Source organism: Coenobita brevimanus, chromosome 18, assembly GCF_032717465.1.
Source record: "Coenobita brevimanus isolate Jiangsu-jjx chromosome 18, ASM3271746v2, whole genome shotgun sequence".
Taxonomy (NCBI): domain Eukaryota; kingdom Metazoa; phylum Arthropoda; class Malacostraca; order Decapoda; family Coenobitidae; genus Coenobita; species Coenobita brevimanus.
In genome coordinates, this window is record NC_136971.1 from 2,510,563 (window position 1) to 2,530,975 (window position 20,413).

A 20,413-nucleotide genomic window follows, 5' to 3' on the forward strand; every position below is an offset into this window, starting at 1 on the left:
TGCTGTACCCTTTCAAGCACTTCACCCTCCAAACCTCCATCCTTACTCATCACACTACCCAAATACAGTACTTAAACGTACTGACATTTTCCAATTCCTCACCATTCAACCTCACTGTACATTCACTAACTTCACCTCTCTCAAAGACCATTACTTTACTCTTCCCTACATTCACCTTTAGGTTCCGTTTCTTACACACTCTCTCAAACTCATCCACCAAACCTTGCAGCTCCCCTTCGTCTTCACTCAACAACACAGTATCATCTGCAAACAACAGTACAGGGAGTTTCCAAACACTATCCTCTCTCACCAGGGCCACTCCAACATCCACTACCCTACCTTGTACCTCTTTTATTACCCCATCCATGTACAGATTGAACAACCACGGAGACATGACACATCCCTGTTTCAAACCAACTCTCAAAGAGAAAAATTCACTTAGTTCACCATCCACACGCACTGCAGCCTTCGCACCATCGTACATACTCTTCACAGCATTCAACAACTTCCCATCTACTCCATATATTCTTAAAAATTTCCACAATCCTTGTCTATCCACCCTGTCATATGCTTTCTCCAAATCCATGAAAGCCGCATACAACTTCTTTCCCTTCTCTAGAAACTTTTCCACTAAAGATCTAAGAATGAATATCTGATCTACACAACCTCTTCCCTTCCTAAAGCCTCCCTGTTCTTCTCCAACTAATTTCTCTGTTCTTTCTCTAACTCTGTCTATAAGTATCCTACCATACACTTTTCCTATTATACTAAGAAGACAAATGCCCCTATGATTACCACACACTTCTTTTTCCCCCTTTCCTTTGTACAAGGGAATAATTATACCTGACTTCCAATCCTCCGGGACTCTACCTTCCTCCCAGGCCAATCTGCACATCTTCCATATCCATTTTACTACTATCTCTCCCCCATGCTTCAGCATTTCGCCACACACTCCATCAATTCCTGGGGCTTTCCCCGATTTAACATTCTTCATTGCTTCCACAACTTCTATCCTACTGATTTCTTCCTGTCTTCTATAGATAGATAGATAGATAGATTTGAGGGGACATGAGGGGGCTTAAGCCCTCTTTATTTTTGTTTGACCTATAATTTTTTGTAGATGGAATAACTAGCTTACTGTCCCTCCACATGCCTATATTATTGTACTCTTAATATTAAAACTAGTGAAACTGCATTTTGATATATTGATCATTTACATACATTAGGTGTAAAGTTTGCCAGGAATTGTGTCCCTCCCATCCCCCACCCCTTTTCTCAAGTGCTGGATAAGGGTTAAAATGATGTTGATGCCAACTACTTTAATCATGCGTATGACATATTTCTTTTTTCTGTTTGCAGAAGTAAGGCATATGCAAGATGTACTGTTTGAAATAAAGAAATGGAAAGATGAAGCTAACCGGAAGCGTGAACTTCTACGGAAGGCACAGGAACAGCAAGCAACCTGCGAAGAGGAAAGGGAGAGGCTGAGCCAGGAGCTGCAACCACTTCTGGAGAGGCTTAGGAAAATTTCATCTATTGAGTCAAAGATAGCCAAGATTAATGGTGAAATTAGTAAGTAACAGTCTCTCTCTCTCTCTCTCTCTCTCTCACACACACACACACACACACACACACACACACACACACACACACACACACACACACACACACACACAAATTATGTGGAACATGCATGCCCACACATACTACCAGATATACAAACATCAGAAAAAGTAATATAGGAGGAGCTAAGTAAATTAGACAAAGGAAAAGCAAATGGTCCTGATGAAATTTCATGTTGGGAGCTACGTGAATGTGCAGAGGAGTTAAGTAAATCATTATTTTTAATTTTCAAGAAATCCTTGAGTCAAGGTAAACTACTTGATATTTGGAAGAAAGCAAACATTGTTCCCTTATTCAAGAAAGGGAATAGACAAAATCCACTCAGCTACCAACCAGTATCACTAACCAGTGTTGTAAGCAGGTATTAGAAAAACTTATAAGAAAAGCTTGGGTAAATCATCTGGAAGAACACAATATGATAACAGAAAGACGGTTTGGTTTCAGAAAAGGAAAATCATGTGTTACTAATCTGTTGAGCTACTAAGACAGAGTAACAGATACATTACAGGAAAGATAATGAGATGGTGGTGATGGAGATGGTCACATCCCTCCACAAACGTAGCCGCTGCGTCTCACCACCACATTCATGGGCAGTGCATCACAGTCCCTCCCAGCCACGGCCCTCATCACAACAACCAAGCACCTCAAGGGTCATTTCCACACAACCTGCACCTTCATATGTGGGGAGACTGAGGTCTGCAGTAGTACGTTGTCAGCGTGGTCAGCCAGCATCACCTCAGGGAGTCCCTGCTTCAGGTGTGTCATCAGCCTTGTCCTGCCCCACCTCCACCTCCACGTCCACCTCTCCTTTCCGTCCCCCAGCCCTGCTCTTGGCTTTGGACGTGCTTGTGGTCCTAGGAGGCATATAAGTGTGGCAACATCACACCCTACCAGTCCTGGCGCCGGCAGGTTGACGCTTGTGTGGGAGGAGGATGAAGACTTCAAGCCAGCAATACCTGCCTTTGATATGACAGGGGCAGGTGCACGGAGGGAGCACCTGGAAGCAGGAACACCATCAATCCTGTCCTTCTTTCAGGCAATTTTTACCACCACTATTATCCAGTAGCTGGTGGACGAAATAAACTTCCACCACACTATCTCTGTCCATTAGCTGGAGGGTTCTGTGAGCGAGAGCTCAAAAATGATGGAGTAGACGGGAGTGGAGGTGGGAGAAATGTATGTGTGGCTTTCACTAACAGTGATGTTGGCCCACATGAAAAAAGATGTGTTCCATGATTATTGGGCAGTGGATGAAATCGTCCACACATCTGTCTTTGGGGAATATATAGCCAATGAGAGGTACCGTGCCATTCTCAAGTTACCGCATTTCGGCAGGAATTATGACCCAGCACCCAATGACAGGTTGTGGAAGATGAGGCCCATCCTTATGATGCTCAAGGAGTCGTTTGCTAGACATTTCCGGCTGTTTCAGAAAGTGGTGATCAACAAGTTGTTCTGTTCTGGGGATGTCTGGTATCTATCTATTCAGCATGTGCCATCAAAACATCACCGATGTGGACTCAGGTTTTTTGTCCTATGTGACTGCTAGACTGAATACGTATAAAGAGTTGGACAGAAAAGGGATGAGAGTTTGTTGCTAGATGGGTGCTACATGCCCCCCATAGATTGTTATTCCCCTATTAGGAGTGTTGGGGTCTGGGGCTCTTAACTTATTTATATACTTGTAATCCAGAGTATAATGTCATTATTGTGATGGCTTGGTAAATTAATCATATACTGTAAATGATAAAATGAACACCATAATGCCACATATATTGATGAATCACATACCAAGCAGATCCTAGTACAGTAGGTCTGTCAGTTATAGAAAAATTGCTGATTTCTTTATTGTCATACTTTCAGACGGGAAGCAGCATCAGCTCAAGTCACTAAGGGAGAGCCAAGCAGAGTTGAGAGAGTCACTGTCTGAGCAGGTCACATGTTCTGATCATGAACTTGAGTTTATGATCCAAGATTTTCAACAGAACCTTTCAGAAAAAGAAAAGGAAATAAAAAAGGTATAGATGCTTCAATGTTTTGATGTTATTTCTGAGAGGGACTTTTAACTAGATGCAACTGTAATTGGCTTATGGAATAAAGGAACTTTATTTTTTTATACCAGCAGCTTAAAATCACCATCTTTCTGTCATGAATGCTGATTTTTAATAGTAGAGTAGAGTACGATGCTAGTCTTTAAGATGTGGTATGGAAAGTATTAGTCATATTTTTGTCTTTCTACCATTAAGTTACATGAAACAGGCCACAAATGGGCAAAAGTCTGGGCATAGAGCAAAAAGACTAAGTCAAAAGGTTAATAATCCAAACTAGATACTTTAATACTACCTGCTTCACAGCGTTCTTCAACTGTGTGAGTGTCACATTTCCTAATGCTGTATTCCTTCTCTGCATACTCCCCAAATCTGCCATGTTTACAGGCACTCTGCTCCCTCTCTTCCTATTCATCAGGATTTCAAAATATTATTTTTATCTGATCCTTACTTCATCCCCATTGGTTAATAATCTATCACTTACATCCTTCACACTTTCACATTTCTTTCCTCTGTCACTTCTACATTTCCGCACCTCTTTCCTGAATAAATTCCTATTTTCAGAGTAGTTTGCATTCATTTTTCTTCCTAGATCATTATTTACCTCCTTCATTTTCCTCTTCACTAGTCTTTTTACGTGCTTCTTGCTCTCAGGATATTCAGTTCCTATTTCAATTGAACCCCTGTTATGTAACCATTCTAGCCACTTCCTCTTTTCCTCCACTGCCCTTGCAAACCTCTTCATCCCAGCGTGCCATACCATTCTTCTTTGTTGTTACTCTTGCCACACCACACACTGCTTTAGCATTCCTAATTAAGTAATCCCTATATGCATTCCACAGGCTGTCCAGATCCAATTCATTCCAATTCACTGATTCCAATTCCTCCGCTACTTTGGTCCTATATTCATCTGCCATTTCTTTGATCCTCAACATCTTAACTTTCAGTCTTTCTCCCTGACTGCTCCTCTCTCTGCTGGTCCACCTCACTCCTCCCAGCTTGATCTTGCATACCACAATCATAAGATCTGACAGACCTCTACATCGTCCTCTCACGGCCCTCGTATCAGCAACCATTCCCACCATTGACCTCTCTATGAGCACGTAATCAATCAGACTCCTTTCAACATGATCCCCGTTCCTTTTATACCATGTACATTTATGTGCATCTTTGTGTTTGAAATACGCAATACAAATGCACAACCTTTCGTGACACATATCCTTCAGTCATTTCCCGTTATCATTTTCTCCTTGTACTCCATTACAATCCATTATGTCATCCTCAGGACCAGTGCCTACTCTTCCATTCATATTGCCCATTATGATAACTTTATATTTCCTGGACATTTCTCCCTCTGCTTCATCTAGCTCATCCCGGAACTTGACTTTCTGTCTCACTCCTGTCATCACGCAGTGCATACTCTGCAATCACTGCCACTTTGTCCTTCTCAAATTTGAACTTGACATACTGATATATGCATCTCGAACTAACTTGTAATCTCTCATTCCTCTCTGCCACACCTCATTCATCAACAAAGTAACTCCTTCCTTGCATCCTCCTCACTCATTCATGCCCAGTCTTACACATTTCACACCCTCCCACTCCTCCACTCCACACCCTTTCATCTTTGTTTCACGCAGTGCCATCATGACATATCTTACACTCTTGAACACATTCACCACTTTCACCGTCGTGCTCTCCTTATTCACACCTCTCACATTCCACGTGGCCATGCGAATCTGTCCATTTGGTTGGGGTGCTGAGCAACATCTGCCGTGAAATGATTTTAGATGAGGGAATCTGGGGGCCACTTAACCCTGCCAAAAACCACGGTTAAATGGTTACCAAGCCCTACACTGAATAATGTGAAACCCTGGATATTGCGTGATACCCCCCATTGGCTCAACATCTGGCATCAGGCTGGATATTTTGTTACTATCCATGTCCACCCATTATCCTTACAACTTTCCCATGAGTAAAAGATGAAAACTAGTATAAAATACAATAAAATAGTGATACATTACAGAAATAGTATGATAAAGTGCCAGTTGGCTACTGATTACGAGCTGGTTGGTACACCACAGCACCAGATATTACATGGAACCACCAGCCACGACTTGTTTCAGCACCAGGTATTGCACAGTTTTGCCGAATATTGCTTTAATGGAGCCGAGCCAGAAGCGCCACATGTTGCATTGGTCCGGATATTGCAATGACAGGTAATTGGGAGTTTATTAATGATAATGCACATTCATGTAATTCTGCTTTATTGATATCTTTAATAATTATAAAGCCATTAAGTTATTAGCTTCTGACATTTGGTGGTCTTGTCTCTCAAATTTCGTTATTTTCGTCATTGTACCAAATGGTTGTGTAGGCACCATGCCACATTTTCTTAAGCCTCAAATCGTGGGAATAGAAGGGAACAAAGGTGAACAAAACTGAGAAAGTAGAATAGCCACTAAGTTCTGTCTGATTCAAGGCCCTCCACCACCTCAACAAGCCGAACAAAGTGAATTATATGTAGTGATATCACCACCAGCTACAAGCAATCAGCAATGGTGGTACAGAAGTGAAAACAGTTACGCAAATAAATTTTTGCTTCAGATATGACATTGATTAGATTGATGTGTAGTGTGTCCTTGAATGTGAGGCCTGGGGGGGGGGGCTGAGCTTGTGATTTGATGATTGAAAAGATGAGTGAAAGGATGAGATTGGAGTGTATTGGTGTTGTGATGAAGGTGGATAGATTGAGATGGTTTGGGCAAGTGGAGAGGATGGAGGATGACAGTTGGGTGCGGAAGGTGAGAAATGTGAACGTCAATGGTAGGGTTGTAAGAGACACTGAAAAATACCTGGGATGAGGTTATCGAGTGTGACCTCAAGGATAAGGGACCGAGTAGGGAGGCTGCCAGAGATCAAGCAGCGCGGAGAGCCATCATTAGGTGACCAAGACCATTGCATGCAAGCATGCTGGAGCCTTTATAAACGATATGAAATTATATGATATGTAATAACATTGTTTAAAATGCAACAGGACAAGATAAATGAAAAGTGAATGGTAAATCTTTTGATCAGAATTTTTGGTCCATCACACACACACACGCTACTTACCCATTTTCAGTTTGATCTGGTGCATACAAATTACATCAAGAAAATAAAATATATATTAACTATTTTCTTTGGTACCTTTCATTTGATGATACATATGAGTGCAAGGCTAATATTACAAAATTGCCCACGAAAGATGACGCCTGCTGGCAATGTTTGTAGGCCTTGCATGTTTTTGGAGAACACTCATTTTCTTCATGTCTGTTCTAGTGCCCCCTGCTTAGGAAAATGTGGCACCAGTCACCTCAACCTGTAGGCCTCCTTCAAACCATGAACTTCATGGTGTAATGTGCAGGGTGACGTTTTAAAGCTCATCCAAGTTATATCAAATTTGTCCACAAAGAATTTTTGTCCAAGTAACATGGGGTCTGAGTTTGAGGGATCCAAGTTGGTGGGGTTTTACTATGTTGTCCTTTTTGTTGGTAGTTGAATTTTGTTTTCCTAGTAGTGGGAAAGGTATAATATTATGATGTCATGATGATATTGAAGATTGCCATCATCATCATCGTCATCTGGACCTCCACTCCCACCTTAGGGCAGGGTGAGGAGCAGCAGTGTCTAGACAGAAAGTATGCTGCATGGACTTGATATTAATATTCTGATGATGTATGGATAGGGTTGTTTATTGTTGATCATCCTTGGTCTTGTGGCTGAGCAGACCCATCAACTGCAGGCAAGCAGCTGCCCCTACATGGCCATACCGTTCAGTGAACTAATGTTCTCTGGCAGTTGACAGCATCTCATGACAAGAAGACACAGGAAAAAGTGTGGAGGTTTGTTTCCTGGATGGATTCTGCAAAGGCACTCCACCTACTTACCAGGGACACCATAGCAGGCTCAACATTTGATGAAAGGAATGGATACTTAATATGCTGTGCATTCTCTCTAGGTAGAGTGTGAGATGGGTGAGGTAGAGAGACAAGTTCAGGCGCGACAACGAGAGATAGCAGAGGCCCAGAGAAAGCAGGGGGAATTGAATGCAGTGCATACTACATTCAAAAACAACATCTGCAAGAGAAATACAAGGATCACACACCTTGTTGATGAATTTTGCTTTTCAGGTACAGTATTTCTGTAGTAGAAATTGAATATATAACATTTACATCTCCTTTGTTTACTGTAATGCTTCATCACTGCTGGAGAATGAAGGCGTGTAACTCAGTTGTTATTGTTATAAAAGAAATACAAGGTAGGTGTAGAGGATGCTGTAGTGTTTGTAGTGAGAAAAGGTGAGGTTTGGAAATTGCCAATACTGGTGTTTGTTGATAATATTGTATTGTAAAGGGAAGGTGAATGGAAGTTTAAAGGCTTTATGACTAAGTTTGGAATTGTATGTAAGAATCAGCATCAGAAGGTGAATTTAACTAGAATAAAGGAATGGGTTTGAGAGAAATGAAGTTACGTAGTGCATATTCAAGCTGGCTGGTCAGGAAATCGAGGATATGAGTGCCCTCAAATATTTAGGTAGTGTGATGAGTAAGGATGGATGCTTAGAGGATGAAGTTCCCTATATCACTGTTGCTGTATCATTTATAAAGACTCCAATGTGCTTGCATGTGCCAGCTTTGGTCACCTAATGGCAGCTTTTCATGCTACGCAATTTCTGGCAGCCTCTCTGTTCAGTCTCCTATCCCTGAGCTCACACTCTTTGACCTTGTCCCAGGTCTTTTTTGGTCTGCCTCTCACAACCCTACCCATGATGTTAACACCTCCCACCCCTCGCACCCACTTGTCATCCTCCATCACAACACCAGTACATCCTATGATGCTAAAGAGACTGTTGCCTGGTGGTTGAGCAATGCCGTATAGTGGGCCATGTGGCTAGCAACGCATTTCTGATTCGCCTGGTCTACCTAAATAGGTAGCTTGACGAGGCTGACTGAGTCAGTGAGCTGGTCATTCTTTGGCTAGGGTCAAGTGGGCACCACATGGCCTGGCACTCTACTGATCCAGAGTTGCTATCTGGTTGTGTGGTGGTTACCCACGTATATTTTTCCACTTTCCTTGGCATTCTCAGGTGTTCTGTGATCTGTCATTTCACCTCCCCTTGTTGGGCTCTGTGGTGGGTGGAAGTGAGGGAGTAAAGTCTGTTTTTGTTATTATTTGGCTGTCACCCCCAGCTTTGATCCTCATGTGCCATGTGGCCAGACCCACAAGTCATCCACTGGCCACATTTCTCCTCCTGCCAACCCTGGACACTACAGGCAGACATGAGGTCTATTACAGGGTTTCTATTACTATTAATTTCAATTGTGCTCTATTATATTACTATTATAATTACTTTAGTGGTCATCTATTACTACTACTAATACTATTATTTGGTCATCTGTTAGTATTACTATTACTGTTAATATATTATTTATGATAACGGTATTAATTAAATTGAAAATGGTTTTTATTTTCATTATCGTTGGGAGGCTGTTCCACTGAATGCACAAGTGTGTCTAGATCACCTGATGGCCTGTTGACCACTCTCCATTCTGCACGGTCTCCTGTGGTGTACCTGCAGCTTGGAGAGCAGCCAACAGGTAACCAAGGTCAGAAGGCTGTTTTTATTGATTATGGTAAATGGTATTAAAGAAGTGTTTCTAATGGGAAAGTAATATACAATTATCTATTACTTTGCCTTCTATTACTATTACAATTACTGTTACAGCCAGGAACTTGTGATCTGTTACTATTACTATTACTGTTACTTTGAAAACCCTGTAACAGTCTATTACTATTACATATTACTATTACCCCATGTCTGACTACAGGAGTCCTAAATCTCCTGTTGATGAACCTTGCAAGCCCGCTGGATCCTTAGAAGACTCCTCTCCAGGCCAGGGGCTGCCAATTCATTCTTAGGCTCCAGGAGTTATAGAGTGCTCACAGGACATTCCTCCCACTCCATCGAACACAGTAACGCCTGAACCATTTTGGGCTACTGGAAGTAAAGGTAGGAGGAGAACTTGAAGAAGAGGCATCAAGCCCCCTAAGAAAACTTTCAGTCCTGCCATTGAGATGATTCCTGGTGTCTCTTTGTCAGATGACTTATGAGAAATTCCTTGTCTTGAAGCTGGCTGATGGTTCTTCTTTATGAGACCAAAATGTGTTAAAAGTCCACTGTGGCCTGGTCAAGGCTTAAAGGTCATCCCAAAAGGCTATCCCACAGGCAGATGGGTCTCTCCTTGCTGAAACCAGAGATGGCAGTGAAAGCCCTTTCATCCATTATGTCAAAGATTTGGCTTCCAAAGAAGTGGTGGTTGCCCATCATGCTACCCTGAACCATTCATCTCCAGGGATTTCCTTAGATACTCAGAAGAGGACCTCCTGTAGGAGCTGGCAAACCAGGATTGGTGAAAGGCAAATGGACCAAGAAAGTGAAAACGGGATCTTGACAGACACACCGTTTTCTATTTTCATGTCTGACTGACAGACATGGTCCGATGTCTTCAGTGCAGCTTTGTACCATCTTCAGGTTAAGGCCTATGTGCTGGGGCCGAGGAGTGGTTTCCACTGACAGTGGTGTGGGCATGTTAGTCAGCCCTGTTTTAGAAATTTGCAGGGTCTCCCACAAGTGTGTGCCAACTATGGTGGTGACTATCATCATGAGAATGATTGTTTGAAATCCTCCCCCCCCTTGTGGGGGCAGAGTGGCTCAGTGGTAGAGCCTCAGGCTCGGGACCGGGGGCTCGTGAGTTCGAGCCACGCCGGGTAGCTGCATGCCGGGAGGGGTAGCGCCCTCCTGTCACCTAGCAGGGCTACATAATCTAATAAGGTCTAGCCTGGGGGAACATTTCCCTTTCCCCCCCTTGCTTGAATTGCCATGTTGCTCATCCAGCTTCATCAACCCAGTGTGACCATTACAAATTTGAGAATGAGGTCCTATCAATCTGAACCCGTGAGCAGCTTTCTTTCGCAGAGGCAGAGGACAAGGTCAAGGGGCTGTTCATCCGCCCTGGGGTCTCCTTTGCCATAGCCCTGGCATGTCGCCAAGAAGCCCAGCAATGCTATAGTACAGATCCTGTTGCTCCACCCATCTCTCAAGGCACTCGCTTGCAGCAGGCATCCTAGTCAGGGGATGCCTTTGACAGTGACTACTGGGGGAGACAGTATCTTTTGCATGGGAGATCAGCCATGAGTGGAGCTGCCTCCCGCTTCCACGCTTCTCTGCAGATGGCCTGAAGGTTGTATTCACAGCAGACAGAGACAACAGCTAGATGCATACTGTCACCTTGTGCATCCTCCGAGCATTACCTTAGAAACAAGAACGCTGCTCCTGCCCCTTGTGACAAGGTTGTGACTCACCAAAAGAATGTGGTTGCCTCTGGTAGGGCTGCCACTGTGCAGGATACCAAGCCTAGATTGATTGCTTCACCATCACTCATTTCTGCTTTGTCACCTTACAGTGGGTGTCAGCTACTGTAGTTGTGGGTGAGAGGAAGAGGAAGCAGCAGCATGCTGCTGCCTCTCAAACCTCATCATCAAAAAAGAAGCCAGCTGTTAGGCCTAGTGAGTTACCATCAGCATCCATCAACAATGGCTCCAAACAGAGGATCCTCCTTCCAGTGAAAAATGGGGCTGCCCCAAACCAAATACAATTCATCCATCCATCCATCATCCAATCCTATGTTGCCCCACAAGGAGCATAGGAGCCCGGGGCTAGGCAAGTTGGTCCTGACATTTAAGATGAGAGTGACCAGCCTCACTCATCCCTGAGTGACATTACTTGAGCAATAAACCCCAACCACCCCATAGATATAAACCTTCACCGGCTCAGTCCGATTAGAGTGCCGCAATTGCCCACTAAACCACTAGGTGCTATAATTTGGTTATATGGTTACCACCCATTGTAGTAAATGGTTTCCTGGTGTACAGGAAACCATTTGGCATTTTACAAACAAAAGATCATCAGTTAGTGCTGTATTGTTGGTATTATTATAATTCATTCATACCCTCCTCTCCCCCCTTCTTTTTTTTTTTCTCTCTTCCAGAATTCACTGGCATTGAAGACTTCAGTGATGATCAGGCTGAATCTGTGTTGTCCAAGCTACTGACACTTGTTGAGGACAAACGTAAGAAAACACAGAGCAGAAAAAGGGAGTTTGAGCTGGAGGAAGAAAAGTTACAATCAGATATTGATAGTTTGCGGTAAGTGTTAAGGCTTGTTAAGTGCTTAATGCAGTAGTATGATTATCTTCATACCTGGTGTCAGTACATGAATTACATTTCACTCGGAGAATGGGTGTAGATGGCTATGTAGTGACAAAGGGTGCGTATGACTGAATTAGAAGCTGGGAGGAGATGTAATGGGCCAAGATAAGAATGAAAATGGTAAGTGTGTGAGTGAGAGTGAAGCATTGAAGTTTATGAAGCTAGAAAGGTCCTCAGAATCAATACGGATGGATGAAGTGTGTGTGGAGAAATGCATGACAAAAGGCACCAAATTTTTCAAGATGAGTGCAATGCTGTATGGTAGTGGAACTGGGCAGTAAAGGAAGAGGATATCTGTAGACTTAAAAGTGCCAAAATGACAATGATTAGATGGATGTGTAGCACATCCTTGAATGCCAGGCTTAAGGGAAGGAGGGAGGGGCTGCATTGCAACTAAAGAGTTGAGAGGAAGGGTGGGACTTGAATGTATTGGTGTTCTGTTGGGAGGGTGGAAGATGACAGTTGGGTGCAGAAGGTGAGAGATGTGAATGTTGAGGGTAGGGTTGGGAGAGGCAGATTAAAAAAAAATGGGCAGATAAAGACAAATAAAAGAAAATGATGAGGTCATAGAGTGTGACCTCTGGGATAAGTGATTGAATAGGGTGACTGCCAGAGATCAAACACTGTGGAGAGCTGCCATTAGGTGACCAAGGTCAACGCATGCAAGCATGCTGGAGCCTTTGTAAGCAGTATGATAGGATAGTTGATGGAATAACTGCTGCAGAAATTTATATGCAAATAGTCATGTTTGTGTGGTGAAGCTAGGACTCAAAGAACTTGAGTGGTGTGTGTTTGATAATATGGCATGTTTTTTTGTGCAAGCTGTTGATAGTTTTCTGACTTAATGCTTTTTCTTTCTGTGATTTTGAATTCTGCCTGTTCTTCTGCCCTAGAGTAAATGCCAGTTGGGGGCAGATGTATAAGAGAGTGTCATATTGTTTCCATACATATATTCTCACTAGTAGAGAGGACATGATGGACTCATGTAGCTAAACTTTCACCTGTTTCATTAACAGGGAGTACATCTCAAATTTTATTTCCACCTCCTTGCAAAAAATTTAGTGGAGTCAAACGTTTGTTTTAAAAAGGAAAAGTTGCCAAGCCTGTAAGATGGATATCTTAGTAACTAAACCACAGTGACCATGTTTATAAGTGAAAACGGTAGAGCATTCGACTCCAACCCCCAAACAAGACAGCACTAGGACAAAAGTAAGGTCAAGTAAGACCAGAAGCCTGGCAGATGAAAAAAGGTGAGGAGCAAGATTTACACCGGGATGTGTTGGCCAGGATTGAAAGCTTGGAAAGGCAGTTCTTTTCTTCACTCGTTCCTCTTCCCTCTGCCTATGGGTGGCTCTGCACTGAGTGACAAGCCAAATGGTTTCCTGTACACCAGGAAACCATTTACTATGCTGGGTGGTAACCATATAACCAGATTGTGACACCTGGTGGTGTAGTGGGTAATTAAGGCACTCTAATGGGGATTGAGCTTGTGTAAGTTTATATCCAAGGGGTAGTGTGGGTTTATTCCTCACATAATGCCACTCAGGGATGAGTAAGGCTGGTCACTCTCATCTAAGATGTCAGGACTAACTTGCCTATCCCCGGTCTCCTATGTTCCTCGTTGTGCAACGTAGGATTGGATGATGGGTGGATGGATGAATGTTTGTGTGTGTGTGTGTGTGTGTGTGTGTGTGTGTGAGAGAGAGAGAGAGAGAAGGAGAGAGAGTATTCTGATGTTGTACACTGTATATACAGTTGTGGTCATAAATAATCACCTATCCTCCGGTACCTCGTGCCTCAGGCTGGCTCCTTTATGCATAGCAAGTCACAGTGGAGTAAGGGGGCTGAGAGGGAGGGGCCAGAGAGAGGAGGGAAGGTGGGTAGAGGGATGAGCAATGGTGTGGGGGTGGAGTGAGGGAGGGTAGGTAGGGGAATGAGAAAGCAGTGCAAAGTGGGTGTGGGTGTTGAGTGAGGGGGGGGGAGGGTAGGTAGGGGAAGGAGAAAGCAGTGCAAAGAGGTCACATTATTTGTCTATTTTCTTTCATTCAGGGCATGATGTAAAAGAGTCAAGATTTGGTCGATAATGCTGCATTACACAGTTATGATCATGACTACTTTTTTTTTTTTCCCCACAATATTGTGTTAGAAATAAAATACTGTAGATTAAAAACATTCCATATGTTTAATAAATAAAAGGTGTAAAATGATTAATATCGGTATTTTTTCTATCTTTGTTGAATATTTTTTGAATGACGAAGGTGGTCAGGAACCTAACCCCCCCCCCCATTCCTTAACAGTCTTATGGGAAAAATAGATTTGTTATTTGACCAATTCTTTATTCAACCACTCTTTATGGAACGTATCCCTGTTGAATAGCTGGGGAGAGCTAGTAGTAGTATTAATACTATACAGTAGTACTTTAATTATTCCCTAGGCAGTCTGGCTGAACAGCCCAGAGTCCCTAACCCGTACCCTCCCGACATCGTACGTTGTACGACGGTACAGGACACGATAGTTGCCATGGACCCGCCTTCATATGCCATACGATTTGCAATTGCAAGGCATATTGCGTGTACATTTTTCAAATTTTGCGGGTGATTCGTGGCAGGCAGACGCATGAGACCTTTCTCTAGTGTATGTAGTGGAAACAGCAGTATCAGCTAGTCAAGTGTGCCAGAAATCAGCAATTTATGGGTGCCACCATTATGAACATATGTTAATTTCACCCATTTATATATATATATATATATATATATATATATATGGTGTGTGGGAGGAAGAGAAGATGGAGGAGGGTGCAAGGAACAGCGTGGTGGACCGAAGAGGTGAGACAGCTGTGGCACAAAAGAAGAATGCATACAATGAATGGATGAGAAATAGGGGCGTGGAAGAAGTTGAGAGGCGGAAGAGAGAGTTATATGTAGAAAGAAAGAGAGAGGTGAAAAGATGAGTAAGAAGAGAGTGGATGAGGAATTTGGAAGGACTTTGAGTGGAAAGTGGAGGGACTGTAAGAAGATGTTCTGGAGGTGAAGAGAGTAAGACAGGGTGGAAGTGAGGTTAGCAGGGGAGTGAAAGATAAAAATGGTAGATTACTAGTGGAGAAGGGAGAAGAAGTGAGCAGATGGAGAGAACACTTTAAGGAATTGTTGAACATACAGGATGGAAGTAATGCGAGTATAAGTGGCTGGGGAATGGCTGGGAGAAGGAGGGAGGCGAGAAGACAGGAAGAAATCAGTAGGATAGAAGTTGTGGAAGCAATGAAGAAAATTAAATTGGGGAAAGCCCCAGGAATTGATGGAATGTGTGGTGAAATGCTGAAGCATGGAGGAGAGATAGTAGTAGAATGGATGGGGAAGATGTGCAGATTGGCCTGGGAGGAAGGTAGAGTCCTGGAGGATTGGAAGTCAGGTATAATTATTCCCTTGTACAAAGGAAATGGGGAAAAAGAAGTGTGTGGTAATCATAGGGGCATTTGTCTTCTTAGTATAATAGGAAAAGTGTATGGTAGGATACTTATTAACAGAGTTGGAGAAAGAACAAAGGAATTAGTTGGAGAAGAACAGGGAGGCTTTAGGAAGGGAAGAGGTTGTGTAGACCAGATATTCATTCTTAGATCTTTAGTGGAAAAGTTTCTAGAGAAGGGAAAGAAGTTGTATGCGGCTTTCATGGATTTGGACAAAGCATATGACGGTGGATAGACAAGGATTGTGGAAAGTGTTAAGAATATATGGAGTAGATGGAAAGTTGTTGAATGCTGTGAAGAGTATGTATGATGGTGCTAAGGCTGCAGTGCGTGTGGATGGTGAACTAAGTGAATTTTTCTCTTTGGAGGTTGGTTTGAAACAGGGATGTGTCATGTCTCCATGGTTGTTCAATCTGTTCATGGATGGGGTAATAAAAGAGGTACAAGGTAGGGTAGTTGATGTTGGAGTGGCCTTGGTGAGAGAGGATAGTGTTTGGAAACTCCCTGTACTGTTGTTTGCAGATGATACTGTGTTGTTGAGTGAAGACAAAGGGGAGCTGCAAGGCTTGGTGGATGAGTTTGGGAGAGTGTGCAAGAAACGGAATCTAAAGGTGAATGTAGGGAAGAGTAAAGTGATGGTCTTTGAGAGAGGTGAAGTCAGTGAATATACAGCAAGGTTGGATGGTGAGGAATTGGAAAATGTGAGTACGTTTAAGTACTTGGGTAGTGTGATGAGTAAGGATGGAGGTTTGGAGGGTGAAGTGCTTGAAAGGGTACAGCAGGGAAGAAAGGTTGCTGGTTCTTTGAAAGCAGTGATAAGAAACAGGGAAGTGAGCATGGAAGTGAAAAAGTTACTACATGACAGTATTGTGATACCAACTCTAACGTATGGAAGTGAAGCTTGGACATTGTTGGAAGGACACAAGTCAAGAGTGAGAGCAGTGGAAATGAGTTATTTAAGAGGAGCCTGTGGAGTCACATGGAGAGACAGGCTGACGAATGAGGATATAAAGGAGCGTTGTGGTGTGGGTGTGGATATGACAGGAAGTGTTATAAGGAACACACTGAGGTGGTTTGGCCATGTGGAGAGGATGGAGGGTGAAAGACTGACGAAGAGAGTGTATGTGAGTGAGGTGGAGGGGGGAAGAGGGAGGGGGAGGCCGAGGGTGAGATGGAAGTATGAGGTGGAGAGGTATATGAGAGAGGGGGGTGTGAGTTGGGAGCAGGGCAGTGAAATGCCTGGGGACAGGACAACGTGGAGGCGATTTTGTTTGTGACCACCCCAAACGGGATTGAGACGTCTGGCAATAGATAGATACTGTAGATAGATAGTTAGATATCACAATATTGTTGCTGTGTATCTACTTTTGTAGCAAATAAATTTAAATATGTGTATTTAGGTTGACGTTGAATAGTTACCCTCCTCCTTCCCACTGTAGAAAACGGAGCAGATGCACCAGCCTGGCCACAGAACACCTGGCTGAGGTGAGGGGGGACCCACCTTAGGAGCACTTAGGGGTGACGGGAGCAACTTTCTTGGTGGTTTTCATTAGTTTCTCACCAAAAGGGAATGTTTGAGCAAAAACTAAAAAAATAAAAAAAAAATAATAAATCAGATTTCAAGGGGGTGGGGGGGCCCGAAATAACCTGGAGGGTACGAGTTAAGGAAGGCCACAGCCGAGACCGGGCTTTCCCACAGAACTCTCAAGGAGTGTATGTTGTGTTGGTGGTGTAGGTGATTGTGTGCAATGCAGTTTTCCATAATGTGTTAGTATGGGGTGCTGTGTTGCATCCTGGAGAGGCATCAGCAACGGAGTCATCCAGCCTCTTCTGATAACTTAAGAGGGCTGGATGATTCCCACATCTCAGCCTGGCCAGGTGAACCCTATCCCCATGAGGGAGGGAGGGTTCAGAAGGGTGGATGTTACGAGGCCGTGCATGCAGCTTTGTGTTGTCTCTAAGTGACTGAATGGAGTGGCAAGTGATTTGAGTATGGATATGCTTCTGGAAACTGGTCTGAGGCAAGCAAGTGTGGAGAGATGACAGTATTTGTGTATGATATCATGTGCTGGATGTTGTTTTGATGTTCCTTGGTGTGTGTGGGTGTGCTGCCATGTAGTGTAGTGGATGTTGTGGGTTTGTGGAGGCTGCGTACAAGGCTTTTGGGTACCTCTCATGTCTAGATAATAGTTGACTTTGAGGACTTTTTTCGTGATTGAGGTGGTCTGTGGGTAGCTGTGCAGCCTGTAATTATTTTTAGGGCCTTGTTTTGTATCATCTGTAGTGTGTTTTAGTGAGGGTAGGAGGCCAAGCAGGGCTTGCATAATTCATCACTGAATGTATATATTGTTTGTATACTGTGGTGGTGGTTTCTTTGTTGTGTCCAAATGTTGTATGGGCAAGTGACCTCAAGGCACTTAGTCTTGGTGTTAATTTTTCTTTAATATTTGTGATGTGTTGTTTAAATGACATTGACGTATGTTACACCAAGGATTTTGTGTGTGTGTGTGTCTGTGTCTGTGTCTGTGTGGTAGGGGAGTGTTGTTTATGGTGAGGTGTGGATTGTGACTGTGTTCTGCTGTCCAGTTTGTGAGAAGGGTCACTGTAGATTTGGCTGGGGCTATTTTGAGCCTGTTTGTGGTGAACCATTCGTGTAGTGTGTTGAGGTAAGGTTGGAGGATGTGTGTGGCTGTGTTTTTGTTTTGGTGTGTACATGTAAGTGTTATGTCATCTGCATAGGAAGCTATGTGTATTTGTGGTCTGTGGGGTGTGGGTATGTCGTGCATGTATAGGTTAAAGAGTGTAGGGGACTAAACGGATCCTTGGGGGACGCAGTGTATGGTATTACTTTAGTGTATCAATGCTGTGTTGTATTTTATGCTTAGTTTTCATCTTTTACATATGAAAAAGTTCTTAGGATACAAGGTTGAGATGGATAGTAACTTTGTGGCTCAGTGCCAAATGTTGAACTGATGAAGGGGTACTATGTAACATCTGGTGTTCTGCAGTGTTCAGCACAAAACTTGGTTGAATTACAATGGATAATTGAGAGTTCACTTGAGTACTGTACCTCTAAACTAGCAAAAGTCTACCATTCCCTCATTGTAATGCAGCCCTCACACCACAACAGCCACTTCATGCACCTCAGTCCCACAGCACAGACAAACCTTCAACATAACTTCTGCAGAAATCTTAGAACAAACAAGTGCTCGTGGGCCCTTCAGGCCCCTTGCAATTGCTCCTGCGGAGGGTTCTCGTGCTGCAATAATATATTTTAGTAATAGCTATGGGCAAAAAATTCTACAGAGATCCTATGCCGGACGCCGGCAAAATGTGATCGCTCGTTAAATATAGTAAATGTTTTTCAATTGTGATGGGACCAAGTTTTTTCACATCAGTGAATTTTTTGCAATTTTTATGCCAGTTTTGGTGCAATTTGAATGCATAGTTTCGGCTGCATACACACACACACACACACACACACACACACACACACACGGCTAGTGCTATAGTATATTAGATGAGTGAAGTGGTGAGTGTCTTGTAGTTCACTTACCTCATACACTGAAGTCTCACAACACAGACAAACCTTCAGCAGAACCTCAGCAAAGGATCTCTAGGAGTGCCTGGCTGAAGTGGCTACTTTATTGCATTTCATGTATAAAATACAAATGACCCTTGTACCCCAACAGCAACAAAATATTTTGTGTCAAACTTTGTTCCTTTTTCCATGACAACCATTTTCTTCTTGCATGTGCATTGCATTTATATAAAGTAACTTTTTTCAGATCACAAGAGGGTGCCTTAGAGCATGACATAAAGACCAAAGGCAGTCAGCTGGATGAGATTAACAGGAAGATCAAGGCTACAAAGCAGAGTCTGATGAGAAATGAGGGTGATTTAGCTGTTGCAAATTTAGAAGAAATTAAAAATAACCTTGCAGAAGTTGAGTGGAAAATTGCTGAAGAAGAAAAGAAGGTCAACATTCCAGAGGTGAAGTCACTGTTTGTTTATTAGTTATAATCAAGCATTAAAATAATCCCAAAGTAACATTTAATACTAAGTTACTCATTCTTCTGTCTGTTTATTTTTGCTGAATACCTGATGCCAGAGTTCATCCAAGGTGACTGCAAGAAAAAAGAAAATGCTAAGCTTCTCTGAAGGTATTAATGATAATCGAGATAATCAGTCACTTTATTTCAGACTGAGAATTATTGTCTACCACTTGAGATATAGCTGTATTGTTGTTTTCTTTTTCTTTTTTTTTCTCCCTCTCTCTTTCTCTTTTTCTGTATGTGGTAAGTTGGGTCACGCACCATCCACTCACCTGATGTAGTGCTGCTTTGGGTGTCTGTCCTTTCCTCCCTCTCTTCCTTCCTTACTCTTCTGTCTTTCTTTCCTTCATTCTTTCATCTTCCTTCTGCCTGCAGGTTACTTTACACTCCCTCTTCTGTCTTTCATTCTTTCCTCTTCTTTCTTCCTGCGGGTGACTTTACACTCCCTCCTCTGTCTTTCTTTCCTTCATTCTTTCCTCTTGCTTCTGTCTATGGGGACTCTACACTGAGTGACAAACCAAATAGTTTCCTGTACAGCAGGAAACCATTTACTATGTTGGATGGTAACCAGATAACCAAATTATGGCGCCTGGTGGTTTAGTGAATAATTAAAGCTCTCCAAGTGGATTGAGCTGGTACAGGTTTATATCCATGGGGTTGTTGGGGTTTATTGCTCATGTAATGCCACTCAGGGATGAGTGAGGCTGGTCACTCTCATCTTAAATGTCGAGACCAATTGCCTAGCGCGATTAAACCAAGGTTTTCTTGCATTAGTCAAAAGATATGAGAAAGGGATGTATGCTTCCATGCCAGAGAGAATAACCTTCGTAATGCATAAGGTGCTCTCAGATGGTTCCTGGCCGTGGAAGCAGTAATCATTTGAGGGAAAATCAAAGAAGTCCTGCCTGAGGGCA

At 43.0% G+C, this 20,413-nt stretch overlaps 1 protein-coding gene across 1 annotated transcript in view; it reads left to right on the forward strand.

Moving 5' to 3' along the window:
• rad50 (DNA repair protein rad50) overlaps positions 1-20,413 on the forward strand; it is a 120,772-nt gene that overhangs the window by 20,162 nt on the left and 80,197 nt on the right. Inside the window, exons 6-10 of the mRNA XM_080265983.1 lie at positions 1,360-1,572; positions 3,487-3,641; positions 7,672-7,843; positions 11,762-11,918; positions 19,233-19,437. Of these exons, the coding sequence (XP_080122109.1) occupies positions 1,360-1,572; positions 3,487-3,641; positions 7,672-7,843; positions 11,762-11,918; positions 19,233-19,437 (902 nt within the window). The remainder of the gene's footprint in view (positions 1-1,359; positions 1,573-3,486; positions 3,642-7,671; positions 7,844-11,761; positions 11,919-19,232; positions 19,438-20,413) is intronic.